This window comes from Batrachochytrium dendrobatidis, assembly GCF_000203795.2.
Source record: "Batrachochytrium dendrobatidis JAM81 unplaced genomic scaffold BATDEscaffold_4, whole genome shotgun sequence".
Lineage (NCBI taxonomy): Eukaryota > Fungi > Chytridiomycota > Chytridiomycetes > Rhizophydiales > Batrachochytrium > Batrachochytrium dendrobatidis.
Genome location: NW_006281102.1, coordinates 720,480 through 741,591, shown reverse-complemented (window position 1 = coordinate 741,591; position 21,112 = coordinate 720,480). Strand labels below are relative to the sequence as shown.

Sequence of the window (21,112 nt, the reverse complement as noted above, 5' to 3'; positions counted from 1 at the left end):
CGGTACCATGCTGTCGAATAGCTGAATAATATGTTGATGCATTTTTTGAAAACATCGGCTTGCTTTTTGACTAGTTCTGAGCATGTGTGAAGGGTTCAACTCAGAACTTGGATCCATCTCGTCACCATATATTGCAAACAGGTTTTCCATATCTTGAGGCAAGGATTTGAATCCAAGCACTGATGCATCACATAACACTGCTAGACTTTCTTCAATCAGCATTATCGCCACCACTGCATCCTCGACACTTGCTTCCAAGCGCATGCAGAGTTTTGCATGAGTCTTTGCAATTCGAGATAATCTCTGTCCAATTCAGTTGCAGTCAGTCACGATCATGACTAAAGTACGGGCTAATCAAGCAAAAATAGTTTACACGATTGCAGGGCATCATTCAATCCACTTGCCTCCACAGCACACACAACAGACATGCCGATATCAGGAAATAACTTTCGCGAAAGAGTTACATATGCAGAAATGAATTTTTGGCAATTTGGCAACATTCTAAAGCATTGAATACATAATAAATAAATAAAGTTGGTCATAAACTAATGCAGATCTGATACTTTGCGTACTTTACGTGAATTGCAGATGTTACTTCAATCCATTGAGCTAGTTGCTGAGTCATCTCTGATTGATGGGTCTGTGGATTCAACTCAGCTGATAGCACTGCTGATGAAAGAGATTGATCTACTGCCACGTTGGTAGATGAGCCAAGATTGATAACAATGTCCATATGCTGAATCAATTTTGAAAAACTAGGTTGAACGCCCGACTGCAGTTGTGTATGATCCAATTTAAATTTAAACTCGATTGCATTTACAAAATGACAAGTATTGAAACCAACTTACTTGAACATGATCCATACAAGAAACCGGGTTTGAGTTTTTTGATGTTTTGAATGCCACCAATGAATCTGTACTGGCAATCATCCATACTGCACACTCGGTTGAAACGCTCAGTGTTATTTCGTCCTTTTGAATACAGTAACGCTGCTGTTGTGATAAATCTATCAAAATAAAAATTTCATATCGATACACATGTGAATTTGCTAGTTGCAATGATATACAACAGTCGACTTACGTTGTTCAAGATCATCCATGTCTGCTGATTTCATGGCATCGGTACTAACATAGAATATTCCTCCTTTACTGAAGCTAATTGCACCAGCTTATCAATTCACAATGGTTTGTTTTAAACTGTGCCCAACTACACGCACAATACGACAAGATGGATCTAGTCCATCTGTGCAGTTTACTTGCCTTGAATGTAAGGATGTGCACACTGGATATTTGTTGTCATCAGTGGCATTAATCTCCCATTGGGAGATTTAGTCCATCGTGAAAATCTATCGTGTATATAGTATGTTTACACTGATTTCAAATTATATTTTTGAAAGCTGGTACGAGTTACCTTTTTAATGAACCAATCAAAGAAATTAAACGATCAACCAATGGGTTGTGACTGTCAATTACAATCAACACATGTATTGGTTGATCTGTTCCACAACCATCGACCGCGTCGCAACTACGAGGCACAGACGCCAAACTACAAGATGCAAGGTTGAGCCAACTTAGTTTTGCTTAATACTAAATGGCAATACACGTTAGTCAAGAATACCTCAATAGTAGACTCAGTTTAAGTTTTCGCCACAAGTCTGGATGCACAAATGAATCTAAACATGGCATAATAATCAAATAGTCAAGCCTTTTAATCACACCGAGTTAAGTGGTTGATACCGAATTCACTTTCCTCCAACTAGGCTGACTAAAGCACTAATAAACTGGAAAGGATATTTGCATTCATCTTGAAGCTTTCTTGCAAACGAATTGTACACTGCGTTGAGTCTGGGTTGACGATCAATATGTTCAATACCGTTAGGATGCTTGCGAGTCTTTAAATGCAAAAGCAGTAATCCTGTAAGCAATAGTATACTTTTTTGAACTTGAAAGTCAACTTGGATTCACATACCCAATTCAAACGAATCAAATTATTGACCTATCACCATCAGCCAGCTTAGTTGTAGATTTCAAAAAGAATCGAGCATTTGATTGTGCAAGTACCTTGATTTTCATTCTTGTACAAGTGAATTTACCCGACTTTTCAAACGCATACTTGTCTGTTGCAACCCCCATTATCAGTGCAAGATCACCTACTTGAACACGATTGACTAGATCGTCTTTAAATATGAATGAATATACAATGACTGCTACCCAAATATTGTTGTGTAGTGATAAATTTCAAATTTACCATCAAGAACAAAATGAATAGCTAAAACCAGACATGCGTATTAATACATTTTAGGTAATGCTTTGGAAAATCAAATCTACTCAAACAAGGCATGAAACGGTTTATACTTTTTGAAAAGCAACCAAGTTGATTGCTTGACAAAGTCATTTGCCCGACTTGGCTTACTAAAGCAGATACCAATAGCTTATATGAATACCAGCATTCATGATACAATATGCAACTGCACTATTTTCAAATTTAACACGACTCTTACAAGAATGAGTGGTATCTGGAGCACTACCAGCCATCATTTGTTTGCAATGGTAACATATCAAATCTATCGGTCTCAGCTTGATCCTATTCAGATACAAATTAAATCAACACGATTGAGCCTTTTTGATACATATCAACTATACCTGTTGTTTACTCCGAGGCATTTCAATACTTTGGATCGCCTAATCAAAATATATGTTGATTTTAAAGATACAGAAACATGCAACTCGTTCCGATTGTGGCAGTTTGTATTCATGCATTGATATAGCTGGGATAAACTATAGAATGAATAGTATTAATCAGTTTATCCTACATGACATTTGGGTAAGGGATAACTAATCACCAGATATAGGAGCTAGCTTACACAGCATAGGTAGGAAATGAAAGTTGTGTAATACATCCTGAAATTGCCATGGCTTCATCTGAACATCTCGACCAGTTGAAAATAGATGCTGCTTGAGTATAGCTTGATCTGTGATGAATTTATGCAGTTTAGACAAGTACAACTAATGAATGATTTCCAAGTACAGGGTAGAATGATCGTTGTTTTAGCCGTTACCTAGGTGCAGGCCAGTATGCCATGCGGGCAATACAGCGAATGTATTCAGGATGAATTTGCTCGTTTTTAAGAATATCACTGATAATAGAATGTGCTGCAACTACAAACTCATCCTGAATGTCTGGACGCGATCCATTTAAAAGCTGGGTGCCAATAATAGCTAATATTACAAACCGTACAACGCACACACAACTGTAAGACTAAAATAAGCCCACAATCAATACGATAGTTATTTGGCTGATACTCACGACAAGAGTCTAGAAACAGCATCGAGTCCAGCTGAAGTCCCAGGAAATAATGATGCTTTTTTGCTCGCATCTAATTCAATGAATTGATCAGACTTGAGATAGTAATGATAAACAGAAATGGTTGTTGTTATGGATTGAGTAGATGTACCAATTCATGCTGCTTTTGTGCTTGAAATATACATTTGTAAACATCGCCCAGATGATTTTGTTTGATATCTACATAATAATCAGTGATATTAGATCTGACAGATTCACTGTTGATATTCAGCATTTGTAAAACAAGTAGATTCACAATCAATAATTCCAAGTGTGTGGTTAGATCCAGCTGGCTGCTGAGTCGAGACGGACAAATGAGATGGTTGTGTAGGACATTTTGACACGATGCTTAGTGGTGACATGCAAGTATATGGACTAATGGCTATAGAGTCTGTTGGTCGAGCATCCAGCTCATTGTCAATATCTGGCACATTGTCTTGCACTACTTGATTCTGTACTATTGCATCTCTTGAATGATCACACTAATATATAGTATGACAGTCGAGAGGGTTACTATACAATGCCGGGTTGCTTACTATACATCTCAATCAAGAGTTTAATTATACTTGTATTGAAGGTTTCTTGTAACTAAATGTCTCACGCAAGCAATTGTTGGTTAATACCGATCGATCCAGCAGTTGCTTAGCAATGGTATTGTAAGATACAGTGTTCTTAAGAGTGTTTGTATCAACGCTCATCATCAGCACACAGAAACACTGTTATTATATTAGTCAAGTGAGCTCTTGTAGTCTCAACACTTGCAAGCGTGTCTTGCCCAATCCATTTGACTGCAAAATCATGTCATTCAAATCAGCATTTCCATTGGCAGTTTGATCGTTTATTTAAAGTTCTTGTTAAACTCACGACCAATCAACATGCGACGGATCTCACTGGTGCCTGCTCCAATCTCGTATAGTTTGGCATCACGCAGCAATCTTCCAGTGGGATAATCATTGATAAATCCATTTCCACCTATTCAAATCAAATTGAACATTTTATTGTTAGTCACTGCAGCACTATTCGTTGTTGTAGTAGTATAAACTCACCAAGACACTGGATAGCATCGAGTGCACATTCGGTAGCCCGCTCTGCAGAGTAAAGAATGGCTCCTGCACAGTCTTTGCTGCTATAATGGCCAAGATCGCATGCTCGACCAACAGCGTACACGTATGAGCGAGATGCACTGAGTTTGGTATACATATCGGCAAGCTTGGCTTGCAAAAGCTACAACAATAAGGATTTGGTCAATAATATAGTCTTGTACTTTTTGTACCAAAAAGCTCGTTCAGCAATAGATATAGTCGACATACTTGGAATTCACCGATTTTTTGACCAAACTGAGTACGGTCGTGAACATACGGGACAGTCACATCAAGGGCAGCCTGCATCAAACTATAAATCCATTTAGTAATGGCACTTTATAATAAACAGTACATATTCCATCACATACCCAAGAGGACCACCAGATAAAACAAGTCGCTCGAGATCAAGACCGCTCATGAGAACATATACTCCCTTGCCAACTTCACCCAAAACATTTTCAGCTATACATGCCATTTTAATTAACAAGAGTGATTAGTCATTGATCGTATCTGCACACATCAACACGATCTTGACATTGCAAACAAAACCAGTATGATTTAAAGCTTAAAAATGCATGCATCTCATACCTGGAACTTCGCAGTTGTCAAACACCAGTTCACATGTGTTTGATCCACGCATACCAAGCTTGTCTAGCTTAGGAGAAGTTGTAAAACCCTTGAATCCCTATTAAAGCAATTGAAAAGGTATGATTGTGACAATATCAGCCAATTATCTAAAAAGCACTCCATTCTGTAATTCAGAGTATTCCAAAACAAATGCACCATCATGACTGACCTTTTCAATCAAAAAGGCAGTGATTCCCTTTGGTCCAGAGTTGATATCAGTCTTTGCATACACAACCAACACGTTAGCATCGGGACCGTTTGTAATCCAAAATTTGGTACCGTTGAGAATGTAACGATCGCCCTTCTTTTCAGCACGCAGTTTCATGGATACGACATCCGATCCCGATCCAGCCTCGCTCATGGCAAGAGCACCAACGTGCTCACCAGAGATCAGCTTGGGAAGATACTTTTCCTTTTGAGCCTTGTTGCCATTGCGCACGATCTGGTTGACACACAGATTGGAGTGAGCACCATAGCTGAGAGCAACAGATCCAGATGCACGACTGAGTTCTTCCATAGCAACGGTATGAGCAAGATAACCCATTCCTTGACCGCCATACTCCTCAGGAGCAGTAATACCAAGAAGGCCCATATCACCAAGCTTGCGCCACATATCCTGCAAGTCGATAGATTTGCAATGTTTAAATCATTACCATTTTAACAAAGTGTAAGGTTTTTAATCCACACGCCCAAAGCTTCTAATCTAGCCCTAAATAATGAGCTAGAGTAGATTACAAGTTCAAATACTTACCATGGGAAAGTTGTTGGATTTGTCAATCTGTTCAGCAAGGGGAGCAAGCTCACGCTGTGCAAACTCGTGGACTGATTCGCGAAGCTAGTTGATAGAGTTGGTTAGCCCAATGAGAGATGTACTAGAATGTGTACAGGACTAACCTCGGAAAGTTCTTCAGAAAGACCGGCAACAGGGACATTGTACGAGTCATAAGCAATACTACGTTTGACGACCAGTGAGGGAGCAGTGGATTTCTTCTAGAGTTCAAAGCAAGACCGAAAGAGATTGGTATGCATGTTGGTTGATTTAAAAAACAGGATTCAGTGATCCGATCACTTGGACCAAAACAGGATAAAGTGTATAGGATTCCATCATAAAACTACTCAAGACATGAATCAAGAGCATAGACAGTGAATTACATACCAGAGCAGAAGTAGCACAACGCAAGGCAGCAGAGACCCTGAACATGATTCGATGAAGGCAAGTGTAAGGAAAGAATTCAAATAGAAATTTGACGAGTTTGAAGGAATCTAGTCAACACAAGCAACTGCAGGTCAGATTCAGCTGAATCGGATTGTAATTGATAAATAATCCTCACTGCAGTCCAATTCTCGACCGATTTCACAAGTGGTCGACTTGCAGAATTTCCAAAGTTTTCAATTCTTCAGACTATTCAAATGCTATCAAGTACTCCTTCCACCCAGAAGCTATCTTCTCACCAGAACTCCTCTGCCATGTCCAGCGTCCTGTCTGGATCTGCAACCCCCTTTGTAGGTCGCAGCTCCTATGCAGACTCCAATGCTAGCGTGTCCAAGCCATCACGCTACACTTCTGCCAATACAGATACCAACTACGATGTTCAGGAGCGTTATCAGCAGCAGCAGCAGATTTCTCAAGAAACTGCCTCTCGTCAGCGCAGTTCAGATATTTTCGGTACTGGCAACCACAGCAATACCACTACTCCTCCCAAGCAACGGACATACCGAAACCAGTCGAATGTTTTTAACTATGCAGACTCGTCTACTAACTCGGTGTCAAATAGTGGAAAAGGTACGCCTCGCAAGGACCCAATGGCTTCAGATATCTTTTTTGGTGGAAACTCGGGTGGTGCTAGTGGGACCAGCAGTGCTGTTCAGACTCCTCGTTACGGCATCCAGCCTGCTACTGGTGGTTATACTCCTTCCTTCCAGAGCACATCTCGTCGTTCTACTCCAGGAACATATGCTGTCGACAAGTCTAACAGCCACTATGGCGCTGAACCCTATGAAGGCGCTCATGAAGATGCCGCTCTGGTGGATCGCTTTGAAAGTTTCTCTACTAACTCTTTGGCCTCTTCCCAGCAAAGAGATTCGTATCATTCAAACCATTCTGCTGCATCTCAGCCTGATAGGCTGAATCAGAACCATCAACGTTCATCTATTTTTGATGATGCATCTCCTACTGCTGCAATTCGTGGATCTCGTCGTCACTTTCATGGCGACCGGAGCACTTCAGATATCTTTCATCAAAGTAACGACTCTCCTGCGGCAATTGCTGTCCGTTCTCCTCGCAGTGGTAAACGCGCTCAGCCCAAACCTGCCGACTATGAGCCTTCGTGGAGTCCCAAGCCCGACTACCAAAAAAGCACCTCGTTTTCAAACATCTTTGGCGACCCTATTAAAGGTTCTGCTGCATCTGTAGCTGCTGCTGCAGAGTATACCCGCTCTACTCCTGACCTGTCTCGCTCCAACAGCAAGCTGGACAATCTTGACCGTGTAGGAGGCGTTTCTTCTTCAGATTTAAATCGCGACACTCGTGGAAAAGGACGTCGTCAGGGTCAGGGCCAGAACAATGGTAGTCAGATTTGGTTTTAATCTCGTATCGCATCTAGGTGATTTGTGTAAGCTTCAATCTTCAAATTCGCTTTTGTACTTTGATACCACTTTCGTGAACAAACCCATGTCGATTTTATTTCTTTGTCCAGTTACGTTTTCTTGAACTGGTCCGTCCTTGATTCTTGCCATGTTTTCTATATTGCCAATGTTTTCCATCTTTGCTTTCTCCAGATCCCTTTTCACTTGTCTTTTTTACTCCAATCTGGTTCAAACTCAAAGCTGCAGGAATATCTCAATAGATCGTATTCATACCGAGTCAATAAACAATAGACCTTTAAAAATATGGCTCATCACATTGGTTTCAAACGTAAAATCAAACTACATCTTGCATAGCACATTTTTAAAAATAGAGTGGAAATCTATTTAAACCGTTTTCAATCACTGTCCTGTAAAAATTTGAATATGATATTCAACCAAAACTAGCAAAGTTTTTGAGCTGAATTTTTGGTGCTGCAGACACGTTCTGAGAGTAGTCTGATCCACTTTGTCTAGCATCACTTGCTCCTAACCCACCCATAACATTATTCGCTTGTGCCGCCATCATACTTTTCAATGACCATTCCAATTTTGCCTTTTGTTCATCTTCCAGTGTCTGGAGCACCAGTTTAAACTGACTTTGACATTGCGATGCACACTGAAGCAAGGTCTTTGCTGCAAATATGTGAATGGATTTAGACGCAGTCGATGCAAAAGATGGAGGTATATCGGGAGCCACCATATCTGTCATGGATCTCAAATATAAAGGCATAAGTATTGCTAGTGCTGTGAATTCTACAAGCATATAAATGCAATAACAGTTAGATTCAGTCCAGTATATAAAAACCCATCATATACGATGGTTCATATTTCCCCATCCCAACGCATGTTATTTACTATGATGCTCGTTTACTGTGTTTGTTGCAAGAAGCATTAGTGTTTTCATCGACTCCTCCACAACACAAAGTTTTTCAACGTCGGTGCCGTGTGCAAGATTGAATCCCAAAAGGTAAATGTATCTAGCAGATATGGGCAGTAAGAGTCGCAGATGGCTTGCACCAATTTTGGTATCCAAGTCGTTGGCTCGGCAAGATAGCAAAATCAGTGTGCGTATATATTGAGTTGCAAGTAGAGCAATCTAAAGCCGTACAGGCATGATATTTCGTTTGAGATTGTAGACAAATAATTCAATGTGAATAGTCTAAAACACGGTGCTGTATTATCAAATGTAGCACAATAACATAGTTTAAAATACCTGAATGTTTGACCCATTTAGCATCAGGTTCAAAAGCTCAACCAGTTTCACTTGGTTGGCCAAGTAATGGCTTGATGCTGGTTGAATTGTCAAGATGAGAATGACAACCAAAAGTGCATTTTGAATAACAAGTTGTTCAGAATCATCACGAGCAGTTGTTTCTTCAAGTGTTTTCCTACATCAAGGCATCATTATAAAACTGTTAATATACTGTGTTTTTTGTGAAAACTCGCGATATACTAACAATTGCAGTGCAGCGATATCCAACATGTTGGAAACAGTTGCACATAGACAGTCAGATATGGCGTTGCTACGATCTGATGATGAGATGGCATGGTTATCATTATTCAGCTTTTCAAGCAACGGCTTGATAAGAACAATTGATTTAGGAGCAACATCTGTAGCAAAGTTTTTTGTGGATACAATTGCTGAGTCATCGTCAAGTATATATTGGTCAGTAACTACTTGTAAGACCAAAATCACCAGCTATTAGTTTAAGCTCAGTGCAATACTTACTTGTTAAAATAGAGAAAATAAGAAAGATCAATGATTCGCTGTCTTTTTGCAAAAGGCTGGAGCACTGAGCAAGCAGTAAAAGTGCTCCAAATGCCTTGACGACTACCGCTCCAGATTCCGGTGTTGAAGCTGACATTATTCGAACTAATAAGGTTTGAGTATTTGGATGGTACACATACAACGACATGAAATGATGTTGATAAAAAGTAAACGATCAATACAATGCTTCTAGTTAAAGCAAGTACAGAATAACATTGCTTACTTTGTGAGTTGGATTGAGTATTTAAAGTTGGAATGTATGTGGCAATAATATGGAATAAAACCAGCACGACTTTGTAAACTTTTTCATGAATGATTCCATTACAAGCCAATTCGGTAGTGCTAGCAAATGGATCGATATTCGAAGCTACATCATCTCCGTGCGGTTGAAACAATGTGCTACCAGAGTCTATAATCATTTGCTCAAGTGTATCAACAAGAATCGTGTGTATGACAGTATCGCTATTCAAAACGTGGCGATTAAAAACACTCAGTAGTTCAAGATATATAGACTAGGTAATAAAAATATGTTTAAAAAATAAAGCAAACAATTTTAGCTAAATGGAAAATAATAGGCATTTACAGGAGAGTTTAAATATAGTCGACCTACTTGAGGCAAAGTCATGTTTTCAAAAGAATATATCTGTAAAAGCTTTTTAATGCTACCAAGACAGATTGCAACACGCATATTTTCAGCAGCTCGAGCGCTTGCTTGTCGAGATGCTGCCAAGGTTGAATTCTGACGAATTAATAGCACAAAATTGCTTGATTCATTGCTATTGCCTGATATAGCTTCTACACAGAGACCTAGTAACATGCATAAAATCGACATTTGTTTTGAATCATTTTTTTCTTCAGAATCACCTAGAATTTTTAATGTAGCTGGAGTTTTGTCCCTCATAAGATCTGTCAGTGACTTGATTACCAAAACCCAGGACTGCTGATAAAACTATTGAATTGCAAGAATGACAGTAGTTGAGTAACATTTCTTACAATGCATCAGTTGATATTTGTATTAATTCGTAGTACATGATCATATTATCAAATCTGAAACATACTGGAAGAGTAATCTGCCTTGTTGCAGACATATACAGGTTAATCCCAGGCGACGTGTCAATCACACTGCTGTCTGATGCATCCGCATCAATAGTAAGCTTGGCATAGTCCTGAAGCATATTCAACCATAGCTTTACCAACAGCTTCAGATACCTAAACAAAATAAAGTTAAACAAAATATGGCACGAGTATTTAAAAGATACCTATCAATATAGAGAAATAACTCACGGCTGAATAGCGGGAACCAAGTCTGGCTGTTCAACAGAACTAGAATGTAACTCTGCCCAAGCTTTTAAAACCGAAATTTTAAGCATGACAAAGGCATTAGAACTTGGCAGGGAATTTACATAGCTTTCGTCTAAATCATAAAATCGAGCAATTTACAAGATATGGTTAGGATATGTTTAAATCAAGAAACAGTCGTCACTAATCAGACGCTAAAATAAGGTACTTGCTAGAAAAATTATCCAAAAGACCGCCTAGTAGCTTTAATGGTCTGGTCATTGCAGAGATATTTTGGCTTGTACTGATAAAAAAGGAGCACACACCACAAGCTGTGCTAATAATCTCAGGGCTTGATTCATTTGCAAATGCTGGTGCTAATGCAGCAATGATTTGGGCTTGGTACTGCTCTAAAAGCATGTGCCCTTCAAAGTCAGGATCCATAGAGTCGGAATATTTCTATTAAAAATGTAAAAACATTTGTTTTAATACAGTATTGCATAATCAAGCTTAAATACTTCACAAATCAGCAATTTAAAATCAACAAGTATACCTCCAATACGTCGTGCAACAAAAAAAGTCCACCAAGGCGCAAATCATTGATGTTGGAGGTAGAGGAGTTGAACGCCATACGAATGAGATCTACAAGGCGAAATACCAGAAAGTCGGATGTTTTTCCAGCAGCTGTGCGTGCTTTACGTACAGACCTTGCAGTAGCCATATCTAGATGCTCAGATGATTCAGTAGCCAAAACAACATTGATTACTGTTCGTAAACAGGTTAAAGCAAAGGTTTGGGTGCGCCATCGAGGAAGCAAAACAACAACAATATTCGAAGATTTTCTTCCAATATTGACTATATGAGATGCAGTTTTGTCTTTTTGAGAACTAGACATAGTGGCTGCATCGTGAGTAGTATCCATACTTTGTTGACGCCTCTCATCAAGTATGTCATCTTCATCGTCATCATCACCCTTTTCAACAGAATGAACGCCTGGTTGTGTCTCGAGTGATTTAGACGTAGTATGGCTTACTGGTGCCTTACCAATAGAAGGACCAATATTTTGTCTGTATGGATCCCCAATGTTTGTTGCCGATGATTTTGAAAGAATGGTTTTACAAAGATCTAGCCACCTGGATGGATGATCTGGAGCCACGTGTCGTAGTAGTGCCATCAAGATATCCTTGATCTCATCTCGCACCATGACATCCGTCTCTACATCCAGCAATGCAAAAAGTTGCTCTTCTAACTGATTTCCAATTGTAGCACAAAGTACTGTTTCCGGATCGTGCTGTATAAGTTGATACAAACAAGTAACGGATGCCTTTCTGATCATGTATACTTGGGCACGGTAGTCTCCTGAGAGCTGAACTTGCAAAAATGGAATCAGTTGCTGAATATCAACATACTTGCGTGCAAATAAAATAAAGTTTTGAATACAACGAATCGCTTCGACAACTACAAAAGGGTCATCATTATTTTTAAGCTGCTCATACAGACAAAAGCAAATTTCACGTAAACTCGTCGACATTTGAAGTTCTGGCCCAATTACGCCAACGAGAGCGTGGAGAATACGGCCAAATGCTGGACCAACTTGTGCATTAGAATCTGAGCCAGATCCATTTGCTGCTGGTGCACTGATTTCATGGCTATCACACATAAAAAGCTTCACCACCAATGTTAATGTTGAGTTTACAAAAGGCCCATACATGAGTCCAGCGCTTTCTATTGTCAGCCATAGTGAGTGAAGTGCCCAAGTATGTACCAATGGATGAGGGTCGCATGAAAGTGAATGCAGTATTCCTACAACAGTGTTGAGGTGCGAGAATGCTGCCATACCGCCCACAAAACTGTGAATGGATCCCAGTGCAAGTGCTGCTCCGGCACGCGACTCGGGATCACGGTTGTTAACAACCTGATCCACTAAGCTTTGAATCAATGGTCCAACAAAAGTGGCCGTTCCAACAACTCGAGCGAGACGACCCAAAATTTCACTTGCAGTGGCACGTAAAATAGAGTTTGGCGATCTGAGGAATGGATCTGCAAGATCTCTAATTGCTACAGACACTTTACCGCTTGCAAGCTGCCCTCTTTTCACCATAATATACTTGAGCGCACCTATTATGGAAATAAGGGAGTTGATTTGTGCTGCATCTTTGCGAGCGGGCGTGACTTTTCCTGCCTGCACAGTGACGCTCTTGATAATAGATTCAATAAATATTTCCTGTGTTTGCAAAGTCTGTAGCGGGAAAAGAAAAGCAAAAAGCTCAATGGCAGCATCAACCATAGCAACACCGGGAGGAGCAGACAGAGGTCGATATATCATGTGTTTAGAAGAACCATCAGTTGTTTCTTTGTCGGCTGTTTGAACACTCGAAGCAATATAAAGACAATGAGGATCATTATCACAACTTCCAAAAACGCGGCAATCAATCTTGTAGCAAAAGTGTTGGACTGATGTCAGTAACAATTTCTAAAATACACAATAAAAAGTTTATCATACACAAGCAGCAAGGCATACCAAATCCTCCAAGCCTTGAACGTCGGTATCCTGCACCATAACTCTTGATATACCTCTGTCTTCGGCTTCAGATTCTGCAGCTACAGATATGGTGTAGTTGGAGATAAGAGATGTTGAAAAAACCGATTCAATTGCGTGTCCATTTTCCTTTATCAGCGCTCCCGATACACCAGAAAATCGATCAGCCTTGTCGGGATCAAGAGCAAATGTATCAATGGTAGCCTTCATTAATTGAACATAGGATATGTCGTAGACCGATGAGGGATTAATCGCACTGTAGCATTGAAAAAGACGTCGTCTCAGCTGGCACTCACGATCGTACAGTCGATTCTGAGTTAGCCCGGCATGAGGCTGTTCCAAGGGTATGCCATAAGTGGCTGGGATAGTTGAAAGAAAATTCAGCGTGTTATTTAAACATACTACAATCCTTTTTGCCACATCACTGGTTACAAGATCTTTGGCATTATATACAAAAAAGCTGTACAATGCAGCAAGTGCAGATTCTCTAGACACAAACTGAAAGCTCCACTCCAGTTCGCTACGATTGGCATTAAGGTCCTTTGGTTGAGATTTTGGAAACACAGCCTTCCAAAGCAGCAACAGCTGTGATAGATGGACTTTAACGAAATTTGGTCCTAGACTCATAAGTGATCCAATAAGAGTCCAAGCAGCTTGCACTTGGCAAACACAAACACGTTGATTACGAGATGATCCAATTGCACGAATCAGTTGGGTTGAGAATCCAAAAATAGTTGCCGCGTCTTCATAGACCGCATAAAGAGGATGCAGTGATATTACACTAGTAACTGCAGCCACTACGTTTGCATAGCCTTGTATTTTGTCAACAACATCGGGACGATCTGGAGTCAATAGCCCAACATCTTTTTGGAGTAAGCCAACAAGACGATTTAAAAGAGTTGAAAGATTTTCTGGGAGAGCCACACAAATTGATCTAAATGTCCACGCAAGTGCAACTTTGACAGTGTGAGAAGGATGGGGAAGAAGGGAGAATAAACTCTGGACAAGCTGCTCTTGACACTCATTTGCAGATTGTCCAAGGTCTGCAATTAGCGCAGAGAGTTCGTAAAGCACAAACGTCAGTGCTTGATCAGACGGAGCAGTATCTGTAGGAAGTACAGCAGGCCATCGAGTAATGTAATGAGATATAATTTCGCGTACACAATTCGTCTGCCCTCTTTCTGTCAGCATTTTCCCAACAACATTTCGCATTAAAAAAGTACCGCATTCAAAAACAAAGGTGTTTTCGTAGCGAGCTGTCAAATTTTTTGGATTTGAAACGGTATCTACAATCGATTTGAGAATAGTCGGGTGGTTGTTTTCAACGAATTCCGGACCCATCCGATTTAAAAATGCAGCCGTAGCTTCCATGACACCAACACGAGCTTCACGAGTAGACGCTTTGATAAACTGGCTAGAAATGATATTGAAAATCTCTTGTTGAGTAAGAATAGTCATCTCTGCAGCTGCAGCTGCAGTACTTTCGGCTTCGTTTTTCAAAGTACTTTTAGAAGTAATTTTGGCAAAATTTTCAGGTATTTGTGCAATTTCAAACAATGCAGAAATCAATGTACAAAAAGCTCGACGACATGTGTAGTTTGATCCGTCCAATGACTTTACCAAAATAGCAACAAATGCTTCCATTTCTACTGAATTCGTGGGGGGAAGAAATGATGTACACTGGTAGATTGCAGTGTAAAGCTAAATGACAATTCAAGTTAGTATTTTTATGGCATGACTGGTGGGATGTCATAAAATAACGGCAATCATATCCATCAGACCAACCTCGGCAGACGCCATACGAATGATTGGAAGCTTATCGGTTATTCCCAATTTTGCAAATCGAACGAATTCTTTAAGAAGTATTTTTGTAGCACCCTTTCCTGCTCCACGCAACGAGCTACTGATGGCCTTGATGATCTCGTATCTAGTAGTGATCTAAATAAAATATTTACAAGCATAAAAATCGAATCATGAAAACCAAAATAAATGCAAGCCAAACATCATGAAACAAAGCCTAAATAAACCAAGGCTTACATCTGCATCTTTGGCAGATTTGAAAGATTTTGTTAAAATAATTGCAGTTTCGGCAAAGAGTGACATGACCTAAGTGTAGCTGTATTAATTAGCATTGGGTTTAAATCACACAAATCATCATTTTGTTGAATACAAGATTGACCAGATTACCTTGACACCATGCGATTCGGTCAAAACACCGATGCAATGAATCAGTGCAACCCTGACAGCTGGGTCATCAGATTTTTTATTAGAAAGTAAGTTCTGAATGGCAGCCAGAGTATCAAACAAGGAGCGTTGATCTCCTTTGTGGTAGATCAGCACAAACGTCCTTGCGATAAGCTCTCGAATCGGACGAGATGGCTTGATATCGCGATTTCCCAAAAACTTGAGTAGCAGTTTTTCCAAATTTGGTTGATGAGGTTTAAGAATGTCCTATTACCAAAAACATTGTAAAAACTTGTCAGATTGTAGATGTCAAGGATTTACTTGCAAGCATGATATAAATCCGGCATCAATGCTTGGTATCAAATCTAGCATTGTGCTCCAGTATAGTAAGATGGAAAGTGCAGTAGCTGGACAGAGGTGTGCGAATCAGCCAGACAGTAAATAGTAGAAGCAATGCTTTTAAAAGAATGATGGCTAGTAGTTGCTGTTACCTTTGTGGTAGAGCCCAAGTCTTTCTCGAGCCCAGATAGCCATTGGAATAGCAATAGTTCCTGACGTTCAGGCGTGTCGCAGGCATTGAGTCGCTTTTCATCAAAAGCAAAAGATGCAGGAGCAGAAAGGGAAGCAGCATTGCTGCTAGTTTCACTGACTATTCCTGTAGAACTCTGGCCAGTTGTGGCTGTTGAAGCAGTGTCTGCAGACATGTTCAATCTAGAAAACAATTATCAAGAATCTTGACGCTTGAAATGTGTTTGCTTTTAGATTCGCTCTGCCTTTCCAAAGAATCTTGTTGTTGCTGTCGATTGCTCAACTAAACAATCAGTTTAGTTGTATTGAGAGTTTAACATAGTTTTTTAAAACAACTTTGATCACTTATTCCCATATAAACTAATAACCATTTGACCAGTTTCAAGAATGACTGCGTTATTATTGAATGTTTTATTGAAAATCTTCTCGAGTCATAGCTTGCGCTTGCTCGGGAAAGGCTGCTGCCCATATACCGTAAAGTTTTGAATGTACATTTAAAATATCAGAAGCCACTACTTGGTTCGACATAAGACCTGTATACTGCTGTTTAAATGCCATATGAATTTCATGTACTTGTTTATATGTTTTTTTTTCCCGAGTTGAAAATTGATAATATAGTTTATCGGCAAAGTCTATATTTATGCCTGTGATATATAGATCGGGTTTAATCCTGCTGGTCTTTTTTCGGATATCTTCTAGTGATGTAAGCATAGATGTTTTTACTAGCCGTACGACATACTCTAGCCATCGTCCAAGCAATGTTCTTGCAATACGTAATCGACGATTTAGTATTTCTTGCTTGGTCTCGTTTGGATAAACCATAAACTTGGGAGATCTAGTCCATATATTCAACATGAAAATGAGATCAAGGATATAAAATCATGTATATAGAGCAGCTAAATACCTCTTTGAATGTCGGATGAATACCATAACAAGTCCCCATATTTCCTCCAATGCAAATGAAATGTTTGGGTCTTTAAGCTTTGGGGGGTTTTCTATCTGTTTCCTTGTAGAATTAAAAACTAAAGGACCATCCTGCTCGGGATCATAATGTTGTATCGGCTTTCCTATAAGTTTTGAAAGAAATTTAGCACACAAATCTGCACTCTAAAGATCTTCAAGAATAGTAACATGAAGCCATACAGCTGATGCCAGAATTACCTCGAAGCATGTGGTCAAGGGTTAGTTCTACAACCTTTTCAGACTTTCTTGCTCTTTTCCGTTTTGGAGTTTCCATGTTGCAAGTTGAGCAAAGTCGGTTTCCCTGCAAAAATCATTCTTGATTTGCCTGTTTGACAGATTATTTGAAACTGTAATCTGGTTCATCTTATTATTGGCAATCACCAACTTATAAATACATAGCTTATTAAACATATGTCATTTTGGAGGGTATGTGCATAGTCGCTTTAGCAATGTCCATGACATTTAAACACTAGATTCATTGGAAACCACACATCGGATATTGTTTTGTATATCTGCTCGATTGCTCATAATGTTACTATTACACCAATATACAATGCTGTTTGGTATAGCCTGGAACAGTTGCTCCTGGAAGTTCAGTTGTATCCGCACTACGAAATACACATGATGAGCAAGATGTGCCCTTGTATAATCCCAACGAGATGCTATCACTTTCAGATCAGCGAAAAAGATTGCCAGCATTCAAATCTAGTAAGTTGATTACAGAAAATATTTCATTCAACGCTTTTAAATCAGACTTGGATACTCAATTTAATATTCTTTTGGCTGCTTTACTAGGAGATCAATTTTTGTATTGTGTAGAAAGATTTCAAGTTGTCATTGTTGTGGGGCAGACTGGATCTGGAAAAACAACCCAACTTCCACAGTATTTGGCCGAGGTTGGATGGTGTGATGGTGGTAAAATGGTTGGTTGCACTCAGCCAAGACGAGTCGCTGTAACAAGTATTGCGGCCCGTGTTGCTGAAGAAATGGGTGTAACTGTTGGAGAATCGGTAACAAGCTAGGTTTGGACTGTTTTATTGATTTTGTGCGATACTAACAATAGTGTATTTTTATACTGGCATCTAGGTTGGATATACTGTGCGATTTGATAACCAAAGTGATGATCGGTTGACAAAGATAAAATATCTGACTGATGGAATGCTTTTTCGAGAAATTCTGCAAGATCCACTCTTGTCAAAGTACTCTGCAATTATGATTGACGAGGCACATGAGCGATCGCTATACACAGACATACTGATTGGTGTTTTAAAAAAGTAATTCATATTGAATGTTTATTGTACTTTTATACTTTTACGTGCAGTTCAATACCTATTTGGTGTTCAAGTAAATGCTTATTTACAAAATGCATTCGTTGATACTATTATTTTTCTCATTATATTAACAAATTGCAATTGATGTTTCTACTAGAATTTTTAAAAAACGACCAGAACTTCGAATAATTATTTCGTCTGCTACTCTTGATGCAGAATCTTTTCATGAATTTTATAATACAAATGCTACTTCTGACAAGGAAAAGGATACGTCAGTTATTATGTCGCTGGATGGTCGAATGTATCCTGGTAACTATTGATTCACATGTGAGTAGCAAGTGTGTTTAAAACTAATTCAAGTTTTTTGCTAATTATGCTATAGTGCATGTTTACTACTTGAATTCTCCGTGCAAAGACTATCTTCAAGAATGCATAAATACCGTGTTTATGATAAACCAAACGGTATGGTTTTATTTTCTTATAGCTTGAATTTGACTGAGGCTATATTTACCTATGCGATTAAATGTAAAATGGCTTTATAGATATCACCTCACTCACAACTTATGATACTTTGAATTTATGTATTGTTGTTTACTGTGCTTTCCAGGAAAAATCTGGAGATATCCTCATATTTCTTACAGGTCGCGACGAGGTTGAAAAGGTTGTTGCTGAACTTGCTGAGCAATCATCTGGGTGAGTTTATTGAATTGTATATCCAAATCAAGTAGATAATTTCAATGGGGTTTAATGCTATAGTTCTCATACTGTTTCACTCGGTAGTTCTCAAACTCCTATTTTAGCATTACCATTATATGGTGGCTTGACTCCAGATGAACAACGACTGGTGTTTTCCACAGCACCAACGGGCACTCGTAAAGTTGTAGTTTCTACCAATATTGCTGAAGCCTCTATAACAATTGATGGCATTGTTTACGTAATTGATGCCGGCTTTGTAAAGGTGTGGCAGATATACTAGTGTAAACAATTGTTTTCAAGTTGGAATATTTATTTGGTTTGGCTGAGTAATGTAAACTTTTTAGATTCGATCGTATAATTCTGTATCAGAAACAGATACTCTAATGATTGTTCCTACGTCACAAGCATCTGCTCAACAACGTGCTGGTCGCGCTGGTAGAACTCGTCCTGGAAAAGTATTTAGGCTATATTGTGAAGATGCATTTTCTACTCTTCCACCAACAAGTACACCTGAAATTCAAAGGTAAATAGTTTAGTATTGAAAATCTCGTCTGCACTTTTATTCAAATTGATCAATTATTATAAATGTAGATCAAATCTATCACCACTTATACTGCAACTAAAGGCTATTGGCATCGATAATGTTTTAAACTTTGACTTTCTTTCTCCACCACCGGCTCAGATGCTGTCTCGAGCGCTAGAGGTTGTTTTTGCTATTTTTACTACGACTTGGATAATAGTTTTCTCATAAATATACACTTGTATTTAAATCCAATAGTTGTTGTACTCACTCAAGGCACTTGATGACTATGGCCGACTGTCTATGCCATTGGGATCTATGCTAGCTGAAATTCCACTTGACCCCATGCTAGCAGTAACGGTATGTTATGGCTATATTATTCTGGAATATACTTGATTGTTCCAGTTGCAATTTCATGATCTGTGCTAATACTAGCATTTTTAATCAAATTTAGATATTGAATGGACATCAATTTGAATGCACAGAAGAGATTTTGACTGTGGCGGCTATTCTTTCTGTCGAGCCCATCTTTTTAGTACCAAATGGACGATTTCGTGAAGCGGAAGATGCAAGACGTAAATTTGCTGTCGAAGAAGGCGATCATATTACATATATCAATGGTACTAAGTTTTAACGACATGGGTTTTTGAAGTTATGTTGAACAGTAGCTTAAATTGACATTCTAATATGTATCTATATAATCACAGTATACGAAGCATTTTTGCGTGCCAAAAAAAGCTCAAAATGGTGCTATTCTAATTTTCTTAATGCAAATGCGCTTAATCGAGCAGTGTCAGTACGACAACAACTACGGCAATATCTACGTAGATATGGTATATCAGACTTTATATCTTGTGGCGCCAATACAGTTGCAATTCGTAAATGCATCATCAGTGGCTATTTCAGTCATGCTGCTAAATTGAAACCCGATGGCAGCTACTCGACTCTTCGCGATAGCAAAGTGAGTTGCTTTGGCACTATTTTGTCATTGAACCATCATTGTCGGACGTATTTTTTGATTTATAATGATAATCTTACTCATATGCTTTGTAGGTTTTATATATTCATCCAAACTCAACTTTATTTAAGCGATCACCAGAATGGGTTGTATTTCATGAAGGTATGCATTTTTGTTTTGAATTAACTCGAGGTTCAATACTGGATATCTGATATCTATGACACTATATATGTCTTGTTTTTTGATGTGATGTAATGTAATGATGCGTTTTATGAATTAGTTGTGGAAACCACCAAACCATATATGCGCGATGTCATGGTCGTGCAGCCAGAATGGCTTCCAGAGTTGGCGTAAGTAGTAACGTTGCATTTGTATCATTTTTTAATCTTATCAGTATTAATTGAACGTATAATTCTGACTCCATATACCATAGTCCTCATTTTTATAGAAGCAACATAAAGTCTATAAAAAACTGATTGCTATTATGCACTATTATATTAAAAATCAACTGCAATACCAGTATCATTTATAATAATCATGCAAAGCAAATTAGCCCAGCATTTTCGAGTAGCACAATACGGTGTTATATGAAATTTATATTTACATCATATAAGGTCATGATAGGATTAAATTGATCAATAGAAAGACCAATTCAAGTTCAATGTGGAGTGCAATGCGATCATCAGATCTCAATAAAAGTAATGTGATTTTCAATAAACTCAACATAGATT

General features: G+C 38.9%; 7 protein-coding genes across 7 annotated transcripts; 2 read left to right on the top strand and 5 right to left on the bottom strand.

Moving 5' to 3' along the window:
- Positions 1-350: 350 nt before the first annotated feature.
- On the bottom strand, positions 351-1,099 carry BATDEDRAFT_87848 (uncharacterized protein; the record flags this gene model as incomplete). Its single annotated transcript, XM_006678059.1, has 4 exons — positions 351-501; positions 573-772; positions 849-1,006; positions 1,081-1,099. 4 exons carry the CDS (start codon positions 1,097-1,099, stop codon positions 351-353), a joined length of 528 nt encoding a protein of 175 aa, XP_006678122.1.
- Positions 1,100-1,741: 642 nt separating this feature from the next.
- Positions 1,742-2,132, bottom strand: BATDEDRAFT_87847 (uncharacterized protein; the record flags this gene model as incomplete). The annotated part of the gene is made up of 2 exons (XM_006678058.1): positions 1,742-1,914; positions 2,093-2,132. 2 exons carry the CDS (start codon positions 2,130-2,132, stop codon positions 1,742-1,744), a joined length of 213 nt encoding a protein of 70 aa, XP_006678121.1.
- A 2,029-nt stretch (positions 2,133-4,161) lies between these two features.
- Positions 4,162-6,260, bottom strand: BATDEDRAFT_19249 (uncharacterized protein). Its single transcript, XM_006677747.1, has 9 exons — positions 6,208-6,260; positions 5,946-6,041; positions 5,803-5,886; positions 5,221-5,667; positions 5,013-5,109; positions 4,793-4,886; positions 4,653-4,734; positions 4,389-4,566; positions 4,162-4,314 (listed from the first exon to the last, which is right to left on the bottom strand). The coding sequence occupies exons 1-9, from the start codon at positions 6,250-6,252 to the stop codon at positions 4,181-4,183; spliced, it is 1,257 nt and encodes a 418-aa protein (XP_006677810.1). The 5' UTR covers positions 6,253-6,260; the 3' UTR covers positions 4,162-4,180.
- A 201-nt stretch (positions 6,261-6,461) lies between these two features.
- BATDEDRAFT_34807 (uncharacterized protein) lies at positions 6,462-7,934 on the top strand (the record flags this gene model as incomplete). Its single annotated transcript, XM_006677948.1, has 1 exon — positions 6,462-7,934. One exon carries the CDS (start codon positions 6,462-6,464, stop codon positions 7,635-7,637), a length of 1,176 nt encoding a protein of 391 aa, XP_006678011.1. The 3' UTR covers positions 7,638-7,934.
- Positions 7,935-8,017: 83 nt separating this feature from the next.
- BATDEDRAFT_34806 (uncharacterized protein) lies at positions 8,018-16,149 on the bottom strand (the record flags this gene model as incomplete). The annotated part of the gene is made up of 16 exons (XM_006677947.1): positions 8,018-8,429; positions 8,532-8,772; positions 8,890-9,064; positions 9,101-9,317; positions 9,406-9,549; positions 9,668-9,956; positions 10,055-10,393; positions 10,503-10,653; positions 10,729-10,858; positions 10,956-11,181; positions 11,276-13,195; positions 13,244-14,962; positions 15,047-15,199; positions 15,299-15,367; positions 15,449-15,712; positions 15,937-16,149. 16 exons carry the CDS (start codon positions 16,147-16,149, stop codon positions 8,068-8,070), a joined length of 6,612 nt encoding a protein of 2,203 aa, XP_006678010.1. The 3' UTR covers positions 8,018-8,067.
- A 235-nt stretch (positions 16,150-16,384) lies between these two features.
- On the bottom strand, positions 16,385-17,210 carry BATDEDRAFT_87846 (uncharacterized protein; the record flags this gene model as incomplete). The annotated part of the gene is made up of 3 exons (XM_006678057.1): positions 16,385-16,808; positions 16,878-17,040; positions 17,135-17,210. 3 exons carry the CDS (start codon positions 17,208-17,210, stop codon positions 16,385-16,387), a joined length of 663 nt encoding a protein of 220 aa, XP_006678120.1.
- A 53-nt stretch (positions 17,211-17,263) lies between these two features.
- BATDEDRAFT_87465 (uncharacterized protein) lies at positions 17,264-20,735 on the top strand (the record flags this gene model as incomplete). Its single annotated transcript, XM_006678166.1, has 14 exons — positions 17,264-17,362; positions 17,506-17,644; positions 17,732-17,946; positions 18,023-18,210; positions 18,365-18,516; positions 18,750-18,900; positions 18,964-19,165; positions 19,248-19,426; positions 19,495-19,606; positions 19,682-19,783; positions 19,878-20,043; positions 20,131-20,384; positions 20,477-20,543; positions 20,662-20,735. Exons 1-14 carry the CDS (start codon positions 17,348-17,350, stop codon positions 20,733-20,735), a joined length of 2,016 nt encoding a protein of 671 aa, XP_006678229.1. The 5' UTR covers positions 17,264-17,347.
- Between the last annotated feature and the right edge of the window lie 377 nt (positions 20,736-21,112).

What these genes read in the sequence shown, in the direction of transcription:
- BATDEDRAFT_19249 (XM_006677747.1), bottom strand. Translation starts at nt 6,252, where the DNA reads ATGTTCAGGGTCTCTGCTGCCTTGCGTTGTGCTACTTCTGCTCTG. An exon ending in AATCCAACAACTTTCCCATG is followed by an intron (nt 5,668 to 5,802) that starts GTAAGTATTTGA and finishes ATCGACTTGCAG; the next exon opens with GATATGTGGCGCAAGCTTGG. An exon ending in TTATCTGGTGGTCCTCTTGG is followed by an intron (nt 4,735 to 4,792) that starts GTATGTGATGGA and finishes ATGGATTTATAG; the next exon opens with TTTGATGCAGGCTGCCCTTG.